The sequence below is a fragment of the Mytilus trossulus genome, chromosome 10, assembly GCF_036588685.1.
Source record: "Mytilus trossulus isolate FHL-02 chromosome 10, PNRI_Mtr1.1.1.hap1, whole genome shotgun sequence".
In the NCBI taxonomy this organism is placed as follows: Eukaryota; Metazoa; Mollusca; class Bivalvia; order Mytilida; family Mytilidae; genus Mytilus; species Mytilus trossulus.
Window position 1 is genome coordinate 57,094,537 of NC_086382.1, and position 22,450 is coordinate 57,116,986.

The 22,450-nt window shown below is 33.6% G+C and overlaps 1 protein-coding gene across 1 annotated transcript in view; it reads left to right on the forward strand.

Annotated features, from left to right (window-relative positions):
* The window catches only part of LOC134688021 (protein phosphatase 1 regulatory subunit 12A-like), an 88,844-nt gene extending 68,062 nt beyond the window's left edge, over positions 1–20,782 (forward strand). Inside the window, exons 25-27 of the mRNA XM_063548488.1 lie at positions 11,424–11,570; positions 11,957–12,007; positions 15,432–20,782. Of these exons, the coding sequence (XP_063404558.1) occupies positions 11,424–11,570; positions 11,957–12,007; positions 15,432–15,518 (285 nt within the window). The 3' untranslated portion in view covers positions 15,519–20,782. The remainder of the gene's footprint in view (positions 1–11,423; positions 11,571–11,956; positions 12,008–15,431) is intronic.
* Positions 20,783–22,450: the final 1,668 nt, after the last annotated feature.

Below are 22,450 nucleotides of genomic sequence, written 5' to 3' on the forward strand. Positions count from 1 at the left end.
GGACAACTTAACATCAGATGTAGGAACTTCAGATCGTTACAGTCATCGGACAGACAGACCCAGTTCATACATTGGTTCTACATCAAGTCTTAACCTAGATTATAAAAAGGTAACACTCTTAACAATGTAAGGGGAGGGGGGACAACTCAACATCAGATGTAGGAACTTCAGATCGTTACAGTCATCAGACAGACAGACCCAGTTCATACATTGGTTCTACATCAAGTCTTAACCTAGATTATAAAAAGGTAACACTCTTAACAATGTAAGGGGAGGGGGGACAACTCAACATCAGATGTAGGAACTTCAGATCGTTACAGTCATCAGACAGACAGACCCAGTTCATACATTGGTTCTACATCAAGTCTTAACCTAGATTATAAAAAGGTAACACTCTTATCCAATGTAAGGGGAGGGGGGACAACTTAACATCAGATGTAGGAACTTCAGATCGTTACAGTCATCGGACAGACAGACCCAGTTCATACATTGGTTCTACATCAAGTCTTAACCTAGATTATAAAAAGGTAACACTCTTAATAATGTAAGGGGAGGGGGGACAACTCAACATCAGATGTAGGAACTTCAGATCGTTACAGTCATCGGACAGACAGACCCAGTTCATACATTGGTTCTACATCAAGTCTTAACCTAGATTATAAAAAGGTAACACTCTTATCCAATGTAAGGGGAGGGGGGACAACTGAACTATAAATGTAGGAACTTCAGATCGTTACAGTCATCGGACAGACAGACCCAGTTCATACATTGGTTCTACATCAAGTCTTAACCTAGATTATAAAAAGGTAACACTCTTATCCAATGTAAGGGGAGGGGGGACAACTGAACTATAAATGTAGGAACTTCAGATCGTTACAGTCATCGGACAGACAGACCCAGTTCATACATTGGTTCTACATCAAGTCTTAACCTAGATTATAAAAAGGTAACACTCTTATCCAATGTAAGGGGAGGGGGGACAACTCAACATCAGATGTAGGAACTTCAGATCGTTACAGTCATCGGACAGACAGACCCAGTTCATACATTGGTTCTACATCAAGTCTTAACCTAGATTATAAAAAGGTAACACTCTTATCCAATGTAAGGGGAGGGGGGACAACTGAACTATAAATGTAGGAACTTAAGATTGTTACAGTCATCGGACAGACAGACCCAGTTCATACATTGGTTCTACATCAAGTCTTAACCTAGATTATAAAAAGGTAACACTCTCATCCAATGTAAGGGGAGGGGGGACAACTCAACATCAGATGTAGGAACTTCAGATCGTTACAGTCATCGGACAGACAGACCCAGTTCATACATTGGTTCTACATCAAGTCTTAACCTAGATTATAAAAAGGTAACACTCTTAACAATGTAAGGGGAGGGGGGACAACTGAACTTCAGATGTAGGAACTTCAGATCGTTACAGTCATCGGACAGACAGACCCAGTTCATACATTGGTTCTACATCAAGTCTTAACCTAGATTATAAAAAGGTAACACTCTCATCCAATGTAAGGGGAGGGGGGACAACTCAACATCAGATGTAGGAACTTCAGATCGTTACAGTCATCGGACAGACAGACCCAGTTCATACATTGGTTCTACATCAAGTCTTAACCTAGATTATAAAAAGGTAACACTCTTAACAATGTAAGGGGAGGGGGGACAACTCAACATCAGATGTAGGAACTTCAGATCGTTACAGTCATCGGACAGACAGACCCAGTTCATACATTGGTTCTACATCAAGTCTTAACCTAGATTATAAAAAGGTAACACTCTTAACAATGAAAGAGTAGGGGGGACAACTCAACTATAAATGTAGGAACTTCAGATCGTTACAGTCATCGGACAGACAGACCCAGTTCATACATTGGTTCTACATCAAGTCTTAACCTAGATTATAAAAAGGTAACACTCTCATCCAATGTAAGGGGAGGGGGGACAACTCAACATCAGATGTAGGAACTTCAGATCGTTACAGTCATCGGACAGACAGACCCAGTTCATACATTGGTTCTACATCAAGTCTTAACCTAGATTATAAAAAGGTAACACTCTTAACAATGTAAGGGGAGGGGGGACAACTCAACATCAGATGTAGGAACTTGAGATTGTTACAGTCATCAGACAGACAGACCCAGTTCATACATTGGTTCTACATCAAGTCTTAACCTAGATTATAAAAAGGTAACACTCTTATCCAATGTAAGGGGAGGGGGGACAACTCAACATCAGATGTAGGAACTTCAGATCGTTACAGTCATCAGACAGACAGACCCAGTTCATACATTGGTTCTACATCAAGTCTTAACCTAGATTATAAAAAGGTAACACTCTTATCCAATGTAAGGGGAGGGGGGACAACTGAACTATAAATGTAGGAACTTAAGATTGTTACAGTCATCGGACAGACAGACCCAGTTCATACATTGGTTCTACATCAAGTCTTAACCTAGATTATAAAAAGGTAACACTCTTATCCAATGTAAGGGGAGGGGGGACAACTCAACATCAGATGTAGGAACTTCAGATCGTTACAGTCATCGGACAGACAGACCCAGTTCATACATTGGTTCTACATCAAGTCTTAACCTAGATTATAAAAAGGTAACACTCTTAACAATGTAAGGGGAGGGGGGACAACTCAACATCAGATGTAGGAACTTAAGATTGTTACAGTCATCGGACAGACAGACCCAGTTCATACATTGGTTCTACATCAAGTCTTAACCTAGATTATAAAAAAGTAACACTCTTATCCAATGTAAAGGGAGGGGGGACAACTGAACTATAAATGTAGGAACTTCAGATCGTTACAGTCATCGGACAGACAGACCCAGTTCATACATTAGTTCTACATCAAGTCTTAACCTAGATTATATAAAGGTCACACTCTTATCCAATGTAAGGGGAGGGGGGACAACTGAACTATAAATGTAGGAACTTCAGATCGTTACAGTCATCGGAGAGACAGACCCAGTTCATACATTGGTTCTACATCAAGTCTTAACCTAGATTATAAAAAGGTAACACTCTTAACAATGTAAGGGGAGGGGGGACAACTCAACATCAGATGTAGGAACTTCAGATCGTTACAGTCATCAGACAGACAGACCCAGTTCATACATTGGTTCTACATCAAGTCTTAACCTAGATTATATAAAGGTCACACTCTTATCCAATGTAAGGGGAGGGGGGACAACTGAACTATAAATGTAGGAACTTCAGATCGTTACAGTCATCGGACAGACAGACCCAGTTCATACATTGGTTCTACATCAAGTCTTAACCTAGATTATAAAAAGGTAACACTTTTAACAATGTAAGGGGAGGGGGGACAACTCAACATCAGATGTAGGAACTTAAGATTGTTACAGTCATCAGACAGACAGACCCAGTTCATACATTGGTTCTACATCAAGTCTTAACCTAGATTATAAAAAGGTAACACTCTTATCCAATGTAAGGGGAGGGGGGACAACTCAACATCAGATGTAGGAACTTCAGATCGTTACAGTCATCAGACAGACAGACCCAGTTCATACATTGGTTCTACATCAAGTCTTAACCTAGATTATAAAAAGGTAACACTCTTATCCAATGTAAGGGGAGGGGGGACAACTGAACTATAAATGTAGGAACTTAAGATTGTTACAGTCATCGGACAGACAGACCCAGTTCATACATTGGTTCTACATCAAGTCTTAACCTAGATTATAAAAAAGTAACACTCTTATCCAATGTAAGGGGAGGGGGGACAACTGAACTTTAAATGTAGGAACTTCAGATCGTTACAGTCATCGGACAGACAGACCCAGTTCATACATTAGTTCTACATCAAGTCTTAACCTAGATTATATAAAGGTCACACTCTTATCCAATGTAAGGGGAGGGGGGACAACTTAACATCAGATGTAGGAACATCAGATCGTTACAGTCATCGGACAGACAGACCCAGTTCATACATTTGTTCTACATCAAGTCTTAACCTAGATTATAAAAAGGTAACACTCTTAACAATGTAAGGGTAGGGGGGACAACTGAACTGTAGATGTAGGAACTTCAGATCGTTACAGTCATCGGACAGACAGACCCAGTTCATACATTGGTTCTACATCAAGTCTTAACCTAGATTATAAAAAGGTAACACTCTTAACAATGTAAGGGGAGGGGGGACAACTCAACATCAGATGTAGGAACTTCAGATCATTACAGTCATCAGACAGACAGACCCAGTTCATACATTGGTTCTACATCAAGTCTTAACCTAGATTATAAAAAGGTAACACTCTTAACAATGTAAGGGGAGGGGGGACAACTCAACATCAGATGTAGGAACTTCAGATCGTTACAGTCATCAGACAGACAGACCCAGTTCATACATTGGTTCTACATCAAGTCTTAACCTAGATTATAAAAAGGTAACACTCTTATCCAATGTAAGGGGAGGGGGGACAACTTAACATCAGATGTAGGAACTTCAGATCGTTACAGTCATCGGACAGACAGACCCAGTTCATACATTGGTTCTACATCAAGTCTTAACCTAGATTATAAAAAGGTAACACTCTTAACAATGTAAGGGGAGGGGGGACAACTCAACATCAGATGTAGGAACTTCAGATCGTTACAGTCATCAGACAGACAGACCCAGTTCATACATTGGTTCTACATCAAGTCTTAACCTAGATTATAAAAAGGTAACACTCTTAACAATGTAAGGGGAGGGGGGACAACTCAACATCAGATGTAGGAACTTCAGATCGTTACAGTCATCAGACAGACAGACCCAGTTCATACATTGGTTCTACATCAAGTCTTAACCTAGATTATAAAAAGGTAACACTCTTATCCAATGTAAGGGGAGGGGGGACAACTTAACATCAGATGTAGGAACTTCAGATCGTTACAGTCATCGGACAGACAGACCCAGTTCATACATTGGTTCTACATCAAGTCTTAACCTAGATTATAAAAAGGTAACACTCTTAATAATGTAAGGGGAGGGGGGACAACTCAACATCAGATGTAGGAACTTCAGATCGTTACAGTCATCGGACAGACAGACCCAGTTCATACATTGGTTCTACATCAAGTCTTAACCTAGATTATATAAAGGTCACACTCTTAACAATGTAAGGGTAGGGGGAGGGGGGACAACTCAACATCAGATGTAGGAACTTCAGATCATTACAGTCATCAGACAGACAGACCCAGTTCATACATTGGTTCTACATCAAGTCTTAACCTAGATTATAAAAAGGTAACACTCTTAACAATGTAAGGGGAGGGGGGACAACTCAACATCAGATGTAGGAACTTCAGATCGTTACAGTCATCAGACAGACAGACCCAGTTCATACATTGGTTCTACATCAAGTCTTAACCTAGATTATAAAAAGGTAACACTCTTATCCAATGTAAGGGGAGGGGGGACAACTTAACATCAGATGTAGGAACTTCAGATCGTTACAGTCATCGGACAGACAGACCCAGTTCATACATTGGTTCTACATCAAGTCTTAACCTAGATTATAAAAAGGTAACACTCTTAACAATGTAAGGGGAGGGGGGACAACTCAACATCAGATGTAGGAACTTCAGATCGTTACAGTCATCAGACAGACAGACCCAGTTCATACATTGGTTCTACATCAAGTCTTAACCTAGATTATAAAAAGGTAACACTCTTAACAATGTAAGGGGAGGGGGGACAACTCAACATCAGATGTAGGAACTTCAGATCGTTACAGTCATCAGACAGACAGACCCAGTTCATACATTGGTTCTACATCAAGTCTTAACCTAGATTATAAAAAGGTAACACTCTTATCCAATGTAAGGGGAGGGGGGACAACTTAACATCAGATGTAGGAACTTCAGATCGTTACAGTCATCGGACAGACAGACCCAGTTCATACATTGGTTCTACATCAAGTCTTAACCTAGATTATAAAAAGGTAACACTCTTAATAATGTAAGGGGAGGGGGGACAACTCAACATCAGATGTAGGAACTTCAGATCGTTACAGTCATCGGACAGACAGACCCAGTTCATACATTGGTTCTACATCAAGTCTTAACCTAGATTATATAAAGGTCACACTCTTAACAATGTAAGGGTAGGGGGAGGGGGGACAACTCAACATCAGATGTAGGAACTTCAGATCGTTACAGTCATCAGACAGACAGACCCAGTTCATACATTGGTTCTACATCAAGTCTTAACCTAGATTATAAAAAGGTAACACTCTTATCCAATGTAAGGGGAGGGGGGACAACTTAACATCAGATGTAGGAACTTCAGATCGTTACAGTCATCGGACAGACAGACCCAGTTCATACATTGGTTCTACATCAAGTCTTAACCTAGATTATAAAAAGGTAACACTCTTAATAATGTAAGGGGAGGGGGGACAACTCAACATCAGATGTAGGAACTTCAGATCGTTACAGTCATCGGACAGACAGACCCAGTTCATACATTGGTTCTACATCAAGTCTTAACCTAGATTATATAAAGGTCACACTCTTAACAATGTAAGGGTAGGGGGAGGGGGGACAACTCAACATCAGATGTAGGAACTTCAGATCGTTACAGTCATCAGACAGACAGACCCAGTTCATACATTGGTTCTACATCAAGTCTTAACCTAGATTATAAAAAGGTCGCAGTCTTATCCCATGTAAAGGGAGGGGGGAAATTTAGTAGTCCGAGGACAAATAAATAAAAAATTAGGTCATTAGTTTTCACATTTTAATTATTCCTATTTGGTCATAAAAATGAAAATGGGGAATATGTCAGAGACTACAATGGGTCTTCAACACAGCAAATCCAGAGATGAGCCTCAGATGCCTGGTAATTTATAGCTTACTAAATGGAATGAGTTTTACTCATTGTTTAAGGCTGTGCAATGACCTCAAGTTGCCTACATTCATGTCCTTTATTTGACTATCATATTTCCTTTTCTTTAGACCAGATTTCTAAAAAATTTCAAAACAACTTGGATAAAAATGAGTAACATAGTTTGGTCATTTCTTGGAAGGGGGACACAACTCCATGTAAAATGTAAAAAAAAAAAAAAATTTGAAATAAAACAGCATCAGTATGAAATGAAGTTGAATTTTCAACAACAAAAAATGAACAACATTTATATGAGAAAGTACAAGATTCCATACTCCTTTTAACACTTATCATATCATTTTACAAAATTTAAGACTAAAATCCTTACAGGTGTTATCCTAATGTGAGCAAGTTAAAGGTTTGGTTGGCCTACTTGCTCTGTTTGTATTTTAAGTTTGCTCAAGCATTTTAATTAAGATTTACATCTGCAAACATTATAAGTAGGCGGAGTAAAACAGATAAATAGTTCCTGCTCAAAGAACGAAGATGCTTTTGTATTAAACATTTTTTACACACTCTGTCATTCAATTATGAATTAGTGGAAAAAATACTGTTAATATATTTTGAAGAAGTTCTGAATGCCATTAAAAGGGAGGAATTCATTTTAAAATATGCTCAGATAGTAATTTCTGGAGGTCATTCTTATGATTTACATTTTCATTATTTTAGTTGGACTACTATATGCAGGTAAAATCTTCAACCTGTGGTACAAACTGATCTGTATAAAAGCTCTAATTCTTATGATGCATTAAATTACTTTTCTTTATTCTTATTACTGTTGACATTATTCTTGAAACTATGTCATGCTTATATATCTGTTAATATGTCCAAACCACATAGGTTGTTAGGTTTGCTTTGACTTTTACATTTAGTTCTGATCACAAAATAGTCTGATTGGTAATGAGTTCTGGAAAAAAAAATCAGTGAAAAAAAAAATTGGATTACAGTTGATGAAATTCGTAGGAACTTTTAACCCATGGATAATGTTCAGAATTGCAGTTTGTTACTTCTGAGAGTTCTTATTATCCTTAAAATATGTATTTTCTGTTCATGCCATATTTCTATATATAGTTATATTACAAAATTTGTTATGTAATGCTGTTATTTCTGAGTATTCATCTTTAAGATGCATGTAATATTTGCCACTGGAACTAAAACAGCCAACAATTAACATATCTGACTGCTATATTACATGATATATGAAATTGAATCCAAGCCGTGAATGTTCTTAGTTGGATACAATTGATTTATCACTTCTTGTATGTGAAGCATGTCCTCTAGGTTTTATTTTAAAGAATGGGTGGACATCATATAAACTTCATAATGAATAGTTTGGCAAGTTATACTGGGTCAGTCATAATTCTCTTCCAGGAAGACAACTAATAAAGTTGATTTCATATAATAGAAATTTTATATCTAATTAATGAGATGGCATGTGCTATTTTCATGTTAATAATTGACAGTACAAGTGTTTTCTGGAATTATCTTTGGTGCTTAGAAAATATTTTTGTATCTTTCTTACACGATTCTGACCTTCTCTGAATTCTTGCATGGATAATTTTATCTTTGCTGCACAGTCGTGTAGTGGTAGTTATTTTGTAAATGCTGACAAAAAACAGTGAAAAAACATACAATGTTCAATTATTTGTGTTTGAACTTTTTTATGCAAAGATAACAATGCTTTCCCACGTAGTAAAATGAAAGGTGTAAGAGTCATACCATGTTGCCTTTTTGGTCTATTTAAAAGTGGCATGAGTGAATGCCATCTTCTGTACCTTTATTTTTTGCCAAGATAATCAACCTAACAATGTTACAGAAGATATAGTTGTCTCTCATCTCAAAGCTGATAGGACTTATAAAAATCTTTTAAGATATCAGGTGAGACTGGCATTTTGTAATGATATATCAAGAGTTAATTGCTTTAAGTATGATAGAATAACTTATTGGAGAACTTTAATTTAGACATTTATTCATGAACTTGTAGTGCACTGCATGCCTTAATCATCAGTGTTTTCTGGTCTTTAGTAGAATTTTATTTTTTATAGTTGAATTCTTCAACAAGTTATTCTTTTTATTACATTAAACGTGGGATTTTTAATTGATGCAAAGCAGGAAAAAAACAAGAAACTATCTCTTTTTTAGCTCACCTGGCCCGAAGGGCCAAGTGAGCTTTTCTCATCACTTTGCGTCCGGCGTCCGTCGTCGTCGTCCGTCGTCGTCCGTCGTCGTCCGTCGTTAACTTTTACAAAAATCTTCTCCTCTGAAACTACTGGGCCAAATTTAACCAAACTTGGCCACAATCATCATTGGGGTATCTAGTTTAAAAATTGTGTCCGGTGACCCCGCCAACTAACCAAGATGGCCGCCATGGCTATAAATAGAACATAGGGGTAAAATGCAGTTTTTGGCTTATAACTCAAAAACCAAAGCATTTAGGGCAAATCTGACATGGGGTAATATTGTTAATCAGGTGAAGATCTATCTGCCCAGAAATTTTCAGATGAATCTGACATTCTGTTGTTAGGTTGCTGCCCCTGAATTGGTAATTTTAAGGAAATTTTGTTGTTTTTGGTTATTATCTTGAATATTATTTCAGATAGAGATAAACTGTAAAAGGCAATAATGTTCAGCAAAGTAAGATCTACAAATAAGTCAACACGACCAAAATGATCAGTTGACCACTTTAGGAGTTATTGCCCTTTATAGTCAATTTTTAACCATTTTTCTTAAATCTTAGTAATCTTTTAGAAAAATCTTCTCCTCTGAAACTGCTGGGCCAAATTATTTGAAACTTGGCCACAATCATCATTGGGGTATCTAGTTTAAAAATTGTGTCCGGTGACCCCGCCAACTAACCAAGATGGCCGCCATGGCTATAAATAGAACATAGGGGTAAAATGCAGTTTTTGGCTTATAACTCAAAAACCAAAGCATTTAGGGCAAATCTGACATGGGGTAATATTGTTAATCAGGTGAAGATCTATCTGCCCAGAAATTTTCAGATGAATCTGACATTCTGTTGTTAGGTTGCTGCCCCTGAATTGGTAATTTTAAGGAAATTTTGTTGTTTTTGGTTATTATCTTGAATATTATTTCAGATAGAGATAAACTGTAAAAGGCAATAATGTTCAGCAAAGTAAGATCTACAAATAAGTCAACACGACCAAAATGATCAGTTGACCACTTTAGGAGTTATTGCCCTTTATAGTCAATTTTTAACCATTTTTCGTAAATCTTAGTAATCTTTTAGAAAAATCTTCTCCTCTGAAACTGCTGGGCCAAATTATTTGAAACTTGGCCACAATCATCATTGGGGTATCTAGTTTAAAAATTGTGTCCGGTGACCCCGCCAACTAACCAAGATGACCGCCATGGCTATAAATAGAACATAGGGGTAAAATGCAGTTTTTGGCTTATAACTCAAAAACCAAAGCATTTAGAGCAAATCTGACATTGGGTAAAATTGTTAATCAGGTGAAGATCTATCTGCCCTGAAATTTTCAGATGAATTGGACAACCTGTTTTGGGGTTGCGGCCCCTGAATTGGTAATTTGAAGGAAATTTTGCTGTTTTTGGTTATTATATTGAATATTATTATAGATATAGGTAAACTGTAAACAGCAATAATGTTCAGCAAGGTCAGATTTACAAATAAGTCAACATGACCAAAATGGTCAGTTGACCTCTTTAGGAGTTATTGCCCTTTAAAGTCAATTTTTAACCATTTTTTCGTAAATTTTATATATCTTTTACTAAAATCTTCTTCTCTGAAACTGCTGTGCCAAATTGATCCAAACTTGGCCACAATCATCTTTGGAGTTTCTTGTTTAAAAAATGTGTGGCGTGACGGCCGCCACGGCTAAAAATAGAACATAGGGGTAAAATGCAGTTTTTGGCTTATAACTCAAAAACCAAATAATTTAGAGAAAATCTGACATGAAGTAAAATTGTTAATCAGGTCAAGATCTATCTGCCCTGAAATTTTCAGATGAATTGGACAACCTGTTTTTTGGGTTGCGGCCCCTGAATTGGTAATTTTAAGGAAATTTTGCTGTTTTTGGTTATTATATTGAATATTATTATAGATATAGGTAAACTGTAAACAGCAATAATGTTCAGCAAAGTAAGATCTACAAATAAGTCAACATGAACGAAATGGTCAATTGACTCCTGTAGGAGTTATTGACCTTTGTAGTCAATTTTCAATCTGCTTCCTTTGTTTAATATTCACATAGACCAAGGTGAGCGACACAGGCTCTTTAGAGCCTCTAGTTCTAAGTGTTCTGATCACAATTGATGCAAGATCATCAACAATGTACTGACAACAACAATTCAAATCAAAACTAACCTTTGCACAATGGTTATGAGATGGTAATCATTTCAATAAATTGCCAGTCACCCTGTCTGTTAAATGGTTAAAGGAAAACTAGATAAAATAGAATTGTAAGGAAGTTTTTCAAACTAGAGTTCTGAATGTGACATTTTTAATGATATATTTTCACAGCTTTACGAAGATGAAAAAGCAAATACAGAAAGATTAAAGAAAGATTTAGAAGCAGTGAAGAAAGAATTAATAGAATCAAAAGCTGAATTAGACAGACTTATCAAACGCAATGAAGTGAACAGATTAGCAGATACAAATGATAAACGGGTATAATATTTTATACAGATAGGTTTTCTAACGATGTTTATATTAACTGCATGTTAAACTAGGAGTCCAGAATGATCAAATTTCATTGTTCTGGAATCAGATTCTTCAAAGAAATTTATGTTATCCAAATAAGAAAAAAAGAAAATATATGATTAAAATACATCTATTAATTTCTGATTTTAAATAATAACCTGTGAGAAAGCCACTCACTTTACATGAAAATTACTCTGAAGAAATCAAACAGTAAAAAGAGTCTATAGTGTATGTTATGCTTTGTTAAGATTATGTACTTCTAAAGAAAAAAAATTATATGTGAAAATAACACAGAATGGTTCTTGTATTAAGTATTGCCTGTTGTAATAACAAATTAATTTTGTATTTTACAGGAAAAGAGAGCTTTAGAAAGAAAGTTATCAGAATTAGAAGAAGAATTAAAGGTAATTTGTGATGCTTGTATTTCTCCCTCCTGTTATATTACACATACCCCCACAGTTATAGATAATGTAGAATTCACACAGTTAACAATATAGAAGTTAATGTAAGTTTTCTTTAAAACTTTATTGTGTAACTCATCTTTTATTTCGAAAAAATATCAGATGTAATAATGTTGAGTGCAGTTGTGGTTATTAAGATAATAAAGTTAACAATAGTGGACATTATTATACAACAGTATGATACTTAACATGTTTACTGTAGATGTGGACAGCAAATCATTTGAAAACAGTTACAGTTGTCTACCTTGTTTTTAGAGCAGTTATCTCCCTTTGCAGTCACAGTTGTCTATCTTGTTTTCAGAGCAGTTATCTCCCTTTGCAGAAACTAACTTTTGTTTTCAGCAGTTTAATATTGACAGCTTTGTTTACTTCCAGCAAATGGACAAAACAAAAGCTGAAAATAAGAAACTTAAGGAGGAAAATAGGGCATTAACAAGGGTGATATCCAAACTGTCCAAATAGGTAAAACATCACTAACTCGCGCATGTTCAAATATCTGGAATTGAGTAATTTAGTACCAAAGCATGATGTTTTTACTAATTTCACGTTCACTTGTTTTCACTTGTGCTTTCAGTATGTTGAATTAAGACGATTTATTTTAGGATATTCGACAGTTGTTTTACCTCACTGCATTTCAAGGTATTCTAAAAACAAAACAATTTGTTTCTTTTATCACAATTTTTGTTTGATCTTTTACCTGTTTTTGTTTGTTTGCATTTTTGCTTAGGTTATTTTGTTTGCATATTGTTTTATTTTTTAAACTTTTAAATATTCTAAAGCTTACTATTTTTAAAGGTAAACAGGATACATTCTAACTATAGTGGGTATGTTTGAATGCAAGTCATTGGCTGTGAGTTGTTTACTCTTTGAAATGACAAAAATCACACCACATAAATGTTGATTCATAAATTAGTATTTTACTCAATACTTTCAAGCATAATTCATTGGACCTTGACCATACTGTAGTAGTTGTTTGATCAATCTTGATTTCTCATGATAAAGTCATCTCTTTGTTACCGTAAAGGATCAACTAACCAGGGCTTCCAAAATAGTTGCATTGTCTGGACTTTTCCAGTAAATTATGTAAATTACTTGTGCTGAGGATGAAAAAATGGACATATTGACATAGTTTAATTTTAAAATTGAATATTTACTTTTTTTTTAACCTGATTTTTTTCCGTTAACAGCCACACATTTCAGCTCAGAAAAGTGACATGAAAAATAATTACTATCAAAGCAAACCCTACTTAAATACCCTCTCATTACAATCAAGGTGCATTAGTTCTCTAAAAGCTGAAATTTTCTATCGAAGGTCAGTGGTTTTCTCAGGGAACTCTGGCTTCCTCCACCAATAAAAACTGGCCGCCACGAAATAGCCTCAATGTGGTGCTTAAAAGTGGTGTTAAAACACAAAAATTCAAATAGTCAACCAAATTTTTTTTTAATTTGAATAAAAATTTCCTATCTCTATTTCTACTGAGGATATACGATAGTTGAATATACTTGTAATGAGCATATTCATATATGCCAAATGTATTCTTTATATAATGTACCTGTATCAGTGAAGTATATTAAACTTAAGTGACATGACTTACAGCAATATATCACCCATAGCTTGTCATTGTAGTTCTCCAGGTATGATATTGAAATGAGTTCAGGAAGTGGATGTCTTTTGACATTGTAACAACTTGTCAAAGGGAGATAACTTGCTTGATTGGACATTTAATTTTCCCCTTAATTTCTTTTTGTAATTATAATAAGATCTAAACAAATGTATATATCTAATCTAGAACTGTTATATCTGTAATGTAAACAAATATATTCATAACCTTTTCTGTATCCTGAATTGTCTTATTATTATTATTCACCTGACTTCTTTTACAGGGGTAAAAGCTTGGTCTGTATAGTATAATGCCTCGTTCACACAGACATTTAATTCGAATTGAATTTGAATCGCTAATCCCGTTCACACACCACTCTTCTTTTTTAATTCGAATTTTGAATTGGCTAATTCAAATTATCTAATTGGCATTAGAAATACACTTTTGTGAATACGAATTAAAAGTTAATGTCGTTTGGACAGTAAAGCGAATTTGACGCGCAATGTAATTTGAATTAGAATTGAGATAAGGACGTAAAACATTTCGAATGCGAATTAAACAAAGTCAAATTACGTGTGAACTCAGCAGAAGATAATATCTCATTATTTATAATTACAGTATACAACTACTGGCTTCTTAATCAAGTTAGATAATAACTTTGATACAAGTTGAAATGAATTATTTATACAAACCAAATGTAAATTTCAAATTTTCACAATGCTCATAATAGGGCCAAACGGGCGTTTTACCTGCTTGAAGGGATTGATTGATATCCAAAACAAAATTATATTCAATTCAGGATTCAGGAAATGTCGTACTGAGGTGAAGAATATTGGTCCATATTACATTATGCATTAATTCTTGTGATATAGCCAGATGTAATGTTCAAGGGTATACATTATGTCTTGTCTTACATATTATTGTTTTGACTATAGTTTATACAGACTTTGATGTAGAATGGAGTGTGACTGCAGTAGATGAACGGTGTTAGTTTTCCTGTATTTAGATTTATCGTATATGATTAAATATTCAAGGAAATCGATTAAAAAGAATATCAAAAAGTTCAGGTTAGATGATCAGATAGAGGACCATCAAAGACTGCGATTTATGATTGTCAAAATAAAATGCCTTCCATTTCTGACATTTCAATTATCAGAGAACATTTGAGATGTCAGGCTTTTAAATGTTTTCATTTTGGGTACTTCTTTGAACTTATGGATTTTTTCTTCAGTGTTTTTAGTTCCCAGTTTCTGTGTTTACAGACTGTCTAATGAGATATAACTTTTTCAAAAAATTTCCGGTAATCTGGTGATGCATGTGAATGCTGTGTCCATATGACAAATAGGAAATTTAAAAAATCTACAGGTCCGAAAAATAAAGTAATAGTTGTGTGAGCATTTTACTAGAGATTTTAGCCTGTATCTTGTATTTGGAATTGTGTTTTCATTCTAAATTGTCTATCCAGGATTATAGTTTAAAATGGACTTGTTGAATTTTCTTCATTTTGTTTACTTTTCTGTTCATTTATGAACTAAAATTTATATTACTATTATCCAGTTATAACATTGTTTAACTATCATTATCTGAAAACTATTTCTGTGATAACATATCTTTTAATTACAAGTACGATAATAATCTTTTTAATTGAATTTTCATTTAGGTCAAGAAACGGAACATGACTATACTCAGAGTTCACCCTAATACCATTGATTTTCAGGATATGTTTATTACAAGATCTTAATTCATTATTATTTTGTGTTTTACAGAAAATGGAAGTATTAAAGGAAGACAATCGTCGATTAAAGGAAGAAAATGGTGCATTAATTCGTGTGATAAGTAAACTGTCTAAGTAGGTCAAAGCAGATAATGATGTCAAGTCTAGGTCATTAAAGAGTTTTTCGCAATACAGATCTGAAGACATAGCTGTATAGTTCTTTCTCAGTAAAATTACAAGTTCTTCCTGCAAAGTATCGAATCAAAGTCATTTTTTTTTTTCAATTTCAGTATTGCTGTCGAATGTTTTGCCTAATCATTTCATATTTTTAACTTCACTGCCCTTTTAATAGCTTTCCTCTTTCACTGCGAATAAAGCTTGTGTAAACAATGTTTAGCTTTCACTAACTCAAAATTTAAAAAAAGCTTGTGATAGTCGATTTGAGAAGAAAGATTTTTTATTAAAATGAAGAAGCAATGGTTATTAATTTCATCAAAAGATTTTAAGTGTTTTCGATAAATGACATTGAAAAATAAAAGTCAGGATATTAAGAAATATTTTTTCTTCAAAATTTTGTGACTCAATAGAGGAGTATCAACAAAAAGTTCTGTGTTTATTGCTGTACGGTGTATTTCTTAAAATTAGGTTGTACTTCAATATTATTTCTTTTTGAATTTGGTATAGATTAATTCAAAAATTATATTATATACATACTAGTATATAGATGTGTATTTATTTTTTTCAAGTATATAATAAACGGTGTGGAAATATACCACTAACTCCAAAACTCTTTGTAAACTAACCAAACACTTTTGTAGAGTATATGTTTAAGCTGCAATATTCAATATCTGTTTTATACATAGTTTTCATACAGAAAATTCATTAATTTCAAGAAGCCTGAAAATGAAATCAAGAAATATTTCGATAATAGAATAATCATGCAAACATTTAGTACAATTTTCTTTTCTTGACTTATTTCGTAAATGAAACAATTGTATTTATATTGTTAGAAGAAACTGTTTGAGGGTGATATTTCCTATCCCATGTTATAACAGAATGTCTTAGATGAGTAAAGTTATAGTGTAGCTTGGTCAGTGTTTGTGCTTAAATAAGCTACTGGAATTTTAAGGAATATGAATGTATAATGTATTACCTCCCTTTGTTTGGTGCTACTATGGAAACAGTCTCTATAGCAACAGTATTTAAAATGTGATAATAAATTATCAGTACGAATGAATGTGTTAAAATTGTTTAAGAAATGTTTTCTTAAATATGGTTAAATTTTTATTTTAGTGCAATTAAGACAGTGCTAAGAATTGTTTTTATGTTTGTTGATCCTGAAATGTTTTATGAGTTATTGAAAGAACTTGCGGTTTATTTAAAATGTTTAACTCTCATACATTTCAGAAGATCATTACATGTATGTGTAGTTGTTGTAGCTACAATCTTTCTAAATTATCTTTTTTTAATTTTTTGGTTCTCTTTATTTTCAACTTTTGACCATAAGGCTTATTTTGATTTAACTTTGTAATTTGTCTAATATTCTTCCTATGGAAAGAATTTTTTAAACTCGTAACTTCTCATATAAACAATTTAATGATGAAATATTAAGAAACAGATTTTGTTTCAACCAATAACTGCTTTCCCTTAAAAACCAGATGATTTGAGAAAGTGTCTATTTTTGTGAATGAGTGCTGATCGTAGTGCTGTGTATATAAGGCCAGTTGAGATTACTATTGTACATATGTATATAATGTAAATATTAGAATTGTCTTATTTATTACTGATGTAGTCCGATCTCATGGGAAGAGTAACTATAAAGCTCAGGCATGGTTTACTCAGTAGTGAGTTCTCCATGATAAATCCAGTCTTTCATGCTGTCAAAGAGAGTCATTCTTTTACATGGTGCCAAGTCAGATGTTGATTTACAAATAACATTTGTATTATCCCATGGAAATTAAACTCCAAAAAATATTTAGTTTGACAGTTTTTATCTTCAATGAATCGTTGTTAAAGAATGAACTATTTCTATAGGGAATAATTATTTTCCGTTCTAGTGGGTGAAAAATATTTTGATTGAAAATTGTTTGTGCATGGTTGTATGTTTGTTATGAATGAACATTGTTTTTTCACCTGCTAGAAATATTTACAATAAAGAAAATATCTTAATCGATTCATTCTTACCTTTATAATTTGAAGGTTTTATCAACAGATATACAAATATCTATAAAAAGTATAGATTATTTTATAAAAGAAAAATGCAAAATTTTATTTTAAAAAAAAATAAACAGAAAAATTGAAAAAAACATCAGAATATTGATAAATAAATATTTAAAAATAACCGATCTTTTGAATATGCAATACTTAATTATAATGGTAAGAATGAAACTTGATTAGATACAGGAACATCACCAGAGAGTTGAAGTTTTATATATTATTCCTGAAAACATCTACCACTCATATGTATACATTAGTTTCTCTATCGGTATCATATCATATTAAGTTTGCTTTGGCGTTGCTTGGTAGAGAACTCTTTAGGTGACATGCTGGACCTAAAGTTTGTATACCTGTCACTGGTTCTTGTTTAAGTTTTAATATATAAGGCAACAACATCAGATGATGATTTCCATACTGGTTCCCTGTGCTTTTGTGATAACTTTGTTATGTTTGCTATGGGCTTGTGTTACTTCTGGTTACCATTCAGGAGTTATATATGACCATTGTTAACATATAGAGTTATTCCCCTTAGGTGACATGCTGGACCTGAGGAAAGCACAGGAATTCAGAAATTACCACAAGGTTAATTAGTTGTATATTTTTGTTAAGTATTTATGAGGTTAAGTAGGTACAAGAAGGAAGCAATATGTACACACCAATTCTTATAAATCTGATAAGATTTTGTTTGCAATATTCAGTTCAGGTTTACTTTTATAAAAAAAAAATGATTTCAAATATATGACTAAGATTGAAATGAAAAAAAAATAAGATCTCAAATATATGGAAGAAAATCTATTTTGATATGTATATTCTAACCAGTTCTTCCTTTTTGCTACGGTTCCTTCACTTCAATCAGTGTAAGGAATTTAAATGAGAAAAAAGAAAAAAGTCATATCAGGATAAGGGAATAAACAATAAGCATTACTAATCTTAGATGTATCTTAAAAATGCAGTAGTGCAGCAATTAGCGAGTTTTGTGTTGATATTTATGTTTTTGAGAAAACTCTGAAATGTTCCTATTAACATTTCTTTCTTCTGATATTGAGAGGAAACAAATGATTTTTAGCAAACATACAGAGTTGTTCCCCTTAGATGACATGTTGGATCTAAGGAGAGCATAATAAATCATGAGAACAAATCAGCAAAAATTAGTGTGATATTTTTTTAAGCAAAATATGAGCCTTAATGCAATATAGTGATTTTGTTCATGTTGAACAAATATGTATTATTGTTGTACAAGCCAAACTTGTATACATATTTCACATCAAGCTGGTCAAATCAGTATGTATATTACATACCGGTATATATTTCTGAGCTGTTAAGTAAATGTCCCTTTTCAGATTTGTATTGCTGATTTACAGTTCCAAGTCATCACATAGACTTAAAAACGTATTTCAATTTTGAATTTATAAATATATCGAATATATATCTAAAAATATAATAAAATAAAGTAATTTATATTTGATTACTTATATTTGTTCACTTAAGAACAGCTCAAGTATCCATCCTTTTATTTTCAAGTCCCTCAACTTGATATCCATCCATAGTTATAGTAAATGTCAAATTAACCATTACATACATTTTCTCATTTATGTGCAATTTAAACACTCATGAGATATGACAAGAATGTACAAATGACTCTGAGAAACCAGTATGAACATTAACAGTATTTGGTCCTACCAGAGGTACGCAATCAATAATATTTGTCTATGACAATGGAAAAGCATTGATAACAGCATTACATAAATTTTGAGCTAAAAGTTGAAAATATTAGATAAAACCTACTAGTTATTACTAGAAACATTATTTTCAAGATTCTTTGCCTATGTTGTTGTACACATCAAACAAAGGCATCACTGACAGTATTTACATTGGTTGACAGACCTGACCAAAAGGGTGCAATGAAGTTGGAGGTCCATTTTATTAATGTAAAAATAAGGAGTTGTGAAATGATTGCCAATGAAACCACTATTTACAAAAGTTCAACTGTAGTAGATGTTCAGCAATTATATACCTACATAATTCAAGACTTGAAAGGTTTTCTCTTAAAACCTAATGAAAAGTCTTGTTTTCATGTTGAGGCAACACATTTTCATACAGAAATGATTCAATAAGAGACTCATGATACAAGGAACCCAGTACCAGTATGCTTTATATGCTATTGTGGTAATAATAGTGTAGTAAGCATGCTCTTGTTTATTCAGGTGACATGCTGGACCTGAAGCTGGTGTTGTATTAATATCCTATTTTGATATGTCTGATTTGACTTACACATAGATTTGATGGATTGTTTCCACTCTTAAATATCTAGTTGGTTACTAAATCGAGGTTATTTGCATTAAAAATGTACTATGTAAAAACCAACATTGAACATATTATTGTCTTGAATTCACTTAATGTTTGAAGACAGTGTTTAAGGTATTTTAAAAGTACCCTGATGTTCTACGCAATATAAATATCTTGAAAATTTTTGAAATAATTTTTGAGTGTAATAATTTATTAAGTAAACTGTATTAAATTTAAACACTTCTCAAGTATTCAATCACTGTCTATTATTAATCTTGAGATGTGTTTATTTGTTCTCAACATATCTGCTTTTCGTTACTTTTTTTTGGGTTAATTATGGGACTGACAGATACTTTCTAAAAGTAATAGTTCTAATATACTGATACAGGTGCATTATTCATGTCAGTCATATTGAATCCCTAGTCCCAACCAATTGTTTATAGATTAACCCTAATCCCTGTCCCAGCTGTCAAAACTATTTCAAAAATCTAACATTTACTTAACATTGTAATGATGTCATAGGTATTACTTACATTGATACTCAAATTAATATATATAAAAATGAAAGTTTATAGAGAATATATTTGTTCTGGTTCAGAATGCGATCAATTGTCAAATTTTTACATTTGTTTTGTATCTCTGCTTGCAATTTTAACTTGGCAGCACAGTTTTAACCTGCCTTCTTCCACTGATTGGAAAGTTATCTTGCCTTTATTTAGATATGCTGTTGCTATAGAGACAAACCATGATTACAAAAGGGAGGTAATTTAGATTTGTACATGTTATCAATTATGTTAATGCTAGGCCATAACTGGCATGTTGTGAATTATGTTATAAATGTAAACAAATGTAAATTAATTTAGCTCTAAACACTTAATAAATTGTTTATAAAGGTCAAAATTAGTTTTTATTTATGCTTTACCTATGGTATTGGTCTTTTCTGTTCTGTACATCCATCCTGTTGCCTGTCCATTCATCAGGTAGTCTGTGGAAGGTAACAGGTCTTCAATATGAATTTATGGTTGCATCAAATTATTCATTATATGTATAATGAACTTTTTATATGACAGCTTTATAATGGTATGTCGTCATATTCCAAAGACATTTGGTTTCAAGACCATAACTTGAGTATAAGTGTATGGATCTCTATGAAATTGTACCACAAGGTATCATACAACAAAAGGAATTATTCACAAATGAAAATATATTTTGCAAATGAATTTAAAAAATCTTCAGTTCATCATTACAATATAGTTTTATTATCTTTTCAGCTTAGATTATTTGATTCTGCTTTTCATATCTTCTACACTATTCATTCCTAAAATTGCTATATTATCAATATTTTAGGGTAGGTCTGGAGTATACCTTCCCATATTGCTCTGTAAAAAAAAACAAGTGTCTTGGAGGTTTACCGGTGGTCTGGATTTTATTTTTTTGTACAAGTGGGGTCTCAGCTGATAGTGAGCCCAAGTTTTTCCCACAGTCTAATGTGTGGCCATATAGTGTTTTGGAAGTCTGATGGTGTTGACCTGGTACCGAGACACGGATGGAAACATTGAGATGAGATCATTTCACAACAAGTAAACTTTTTCGGGTCAGGTCGACGTCATCCATGTTCTCCACTATGTCACGTAGCGTTATCAGCAGCTGGGATTCACATGATAGTTTGGTTATAAACCCATGTTGTCCATTGCATAATTCTTGGGTTGAGTCAAAGTGGTTCATGATCGTACTTTAGACTATTTAATTGCTGAAGTAGGTTACATGTAATTGGTTTCAGGGATACTGAACAGTAGTTTGCTGCAGAGTATTTAATTGCTGAAGTAGGTTACATGTAATTGGTTTCAGGGATACTGAACAGTAGTTTGCTGCAGAGTATTTTCCATCTTTTCTCTAGTTTTCTCGGGTTCATTCATTGACAATAGATATAGTTAAGTCTGGTTATGTGAGAGCAATTTGCTGTTTTCTTAAAGCTGATCGATATATCATCTTGGCCAGTTTTCTTAAAAGGTCTTACTCCTTTGAGTCGTTTTTGCTATTTTTTTAGTCCCATCTTCGTATATAGGCTTGGTCCTCTATCTGGCATGCTGTTATGATCTTCCTGGGTATACTCTGAATATAATTGGTTGTTCCTGAGAACCCCTTTAGTTGGTGTGTCGATGTGGAGGAATCCATCTTTATATTTTCAGAGTTGTTATTCAGAAAGATTCCTGTTTCCTGCTCCGTTTGTTTGACCAAATTCTCTTTTGTATATTTCTGTAGGTCTGCACTTGCTATTTAATGCATGAATTTGTATGAGATCATCTAGACTCGCGTTGTAGTTCCACCTTTATGTTTAATACCGTGTCCAGTCCTTTGGCGATTTTTGCTTTGGAGTAAGTTCATTTGCTTACTCATACTGATTGAGTATTCATCCAAAAGTGATTGTGTCTAGCAAGTGCATTTTTTGTTGGTACATGTACATACTTTTCACTGGATTTTTGTTTGATATTTTCCTTGATGCCCATATGATTTTTTAATATTATCAATTTGTGTCTTATCAAAAAAAACCAAGTATACTATATTTGT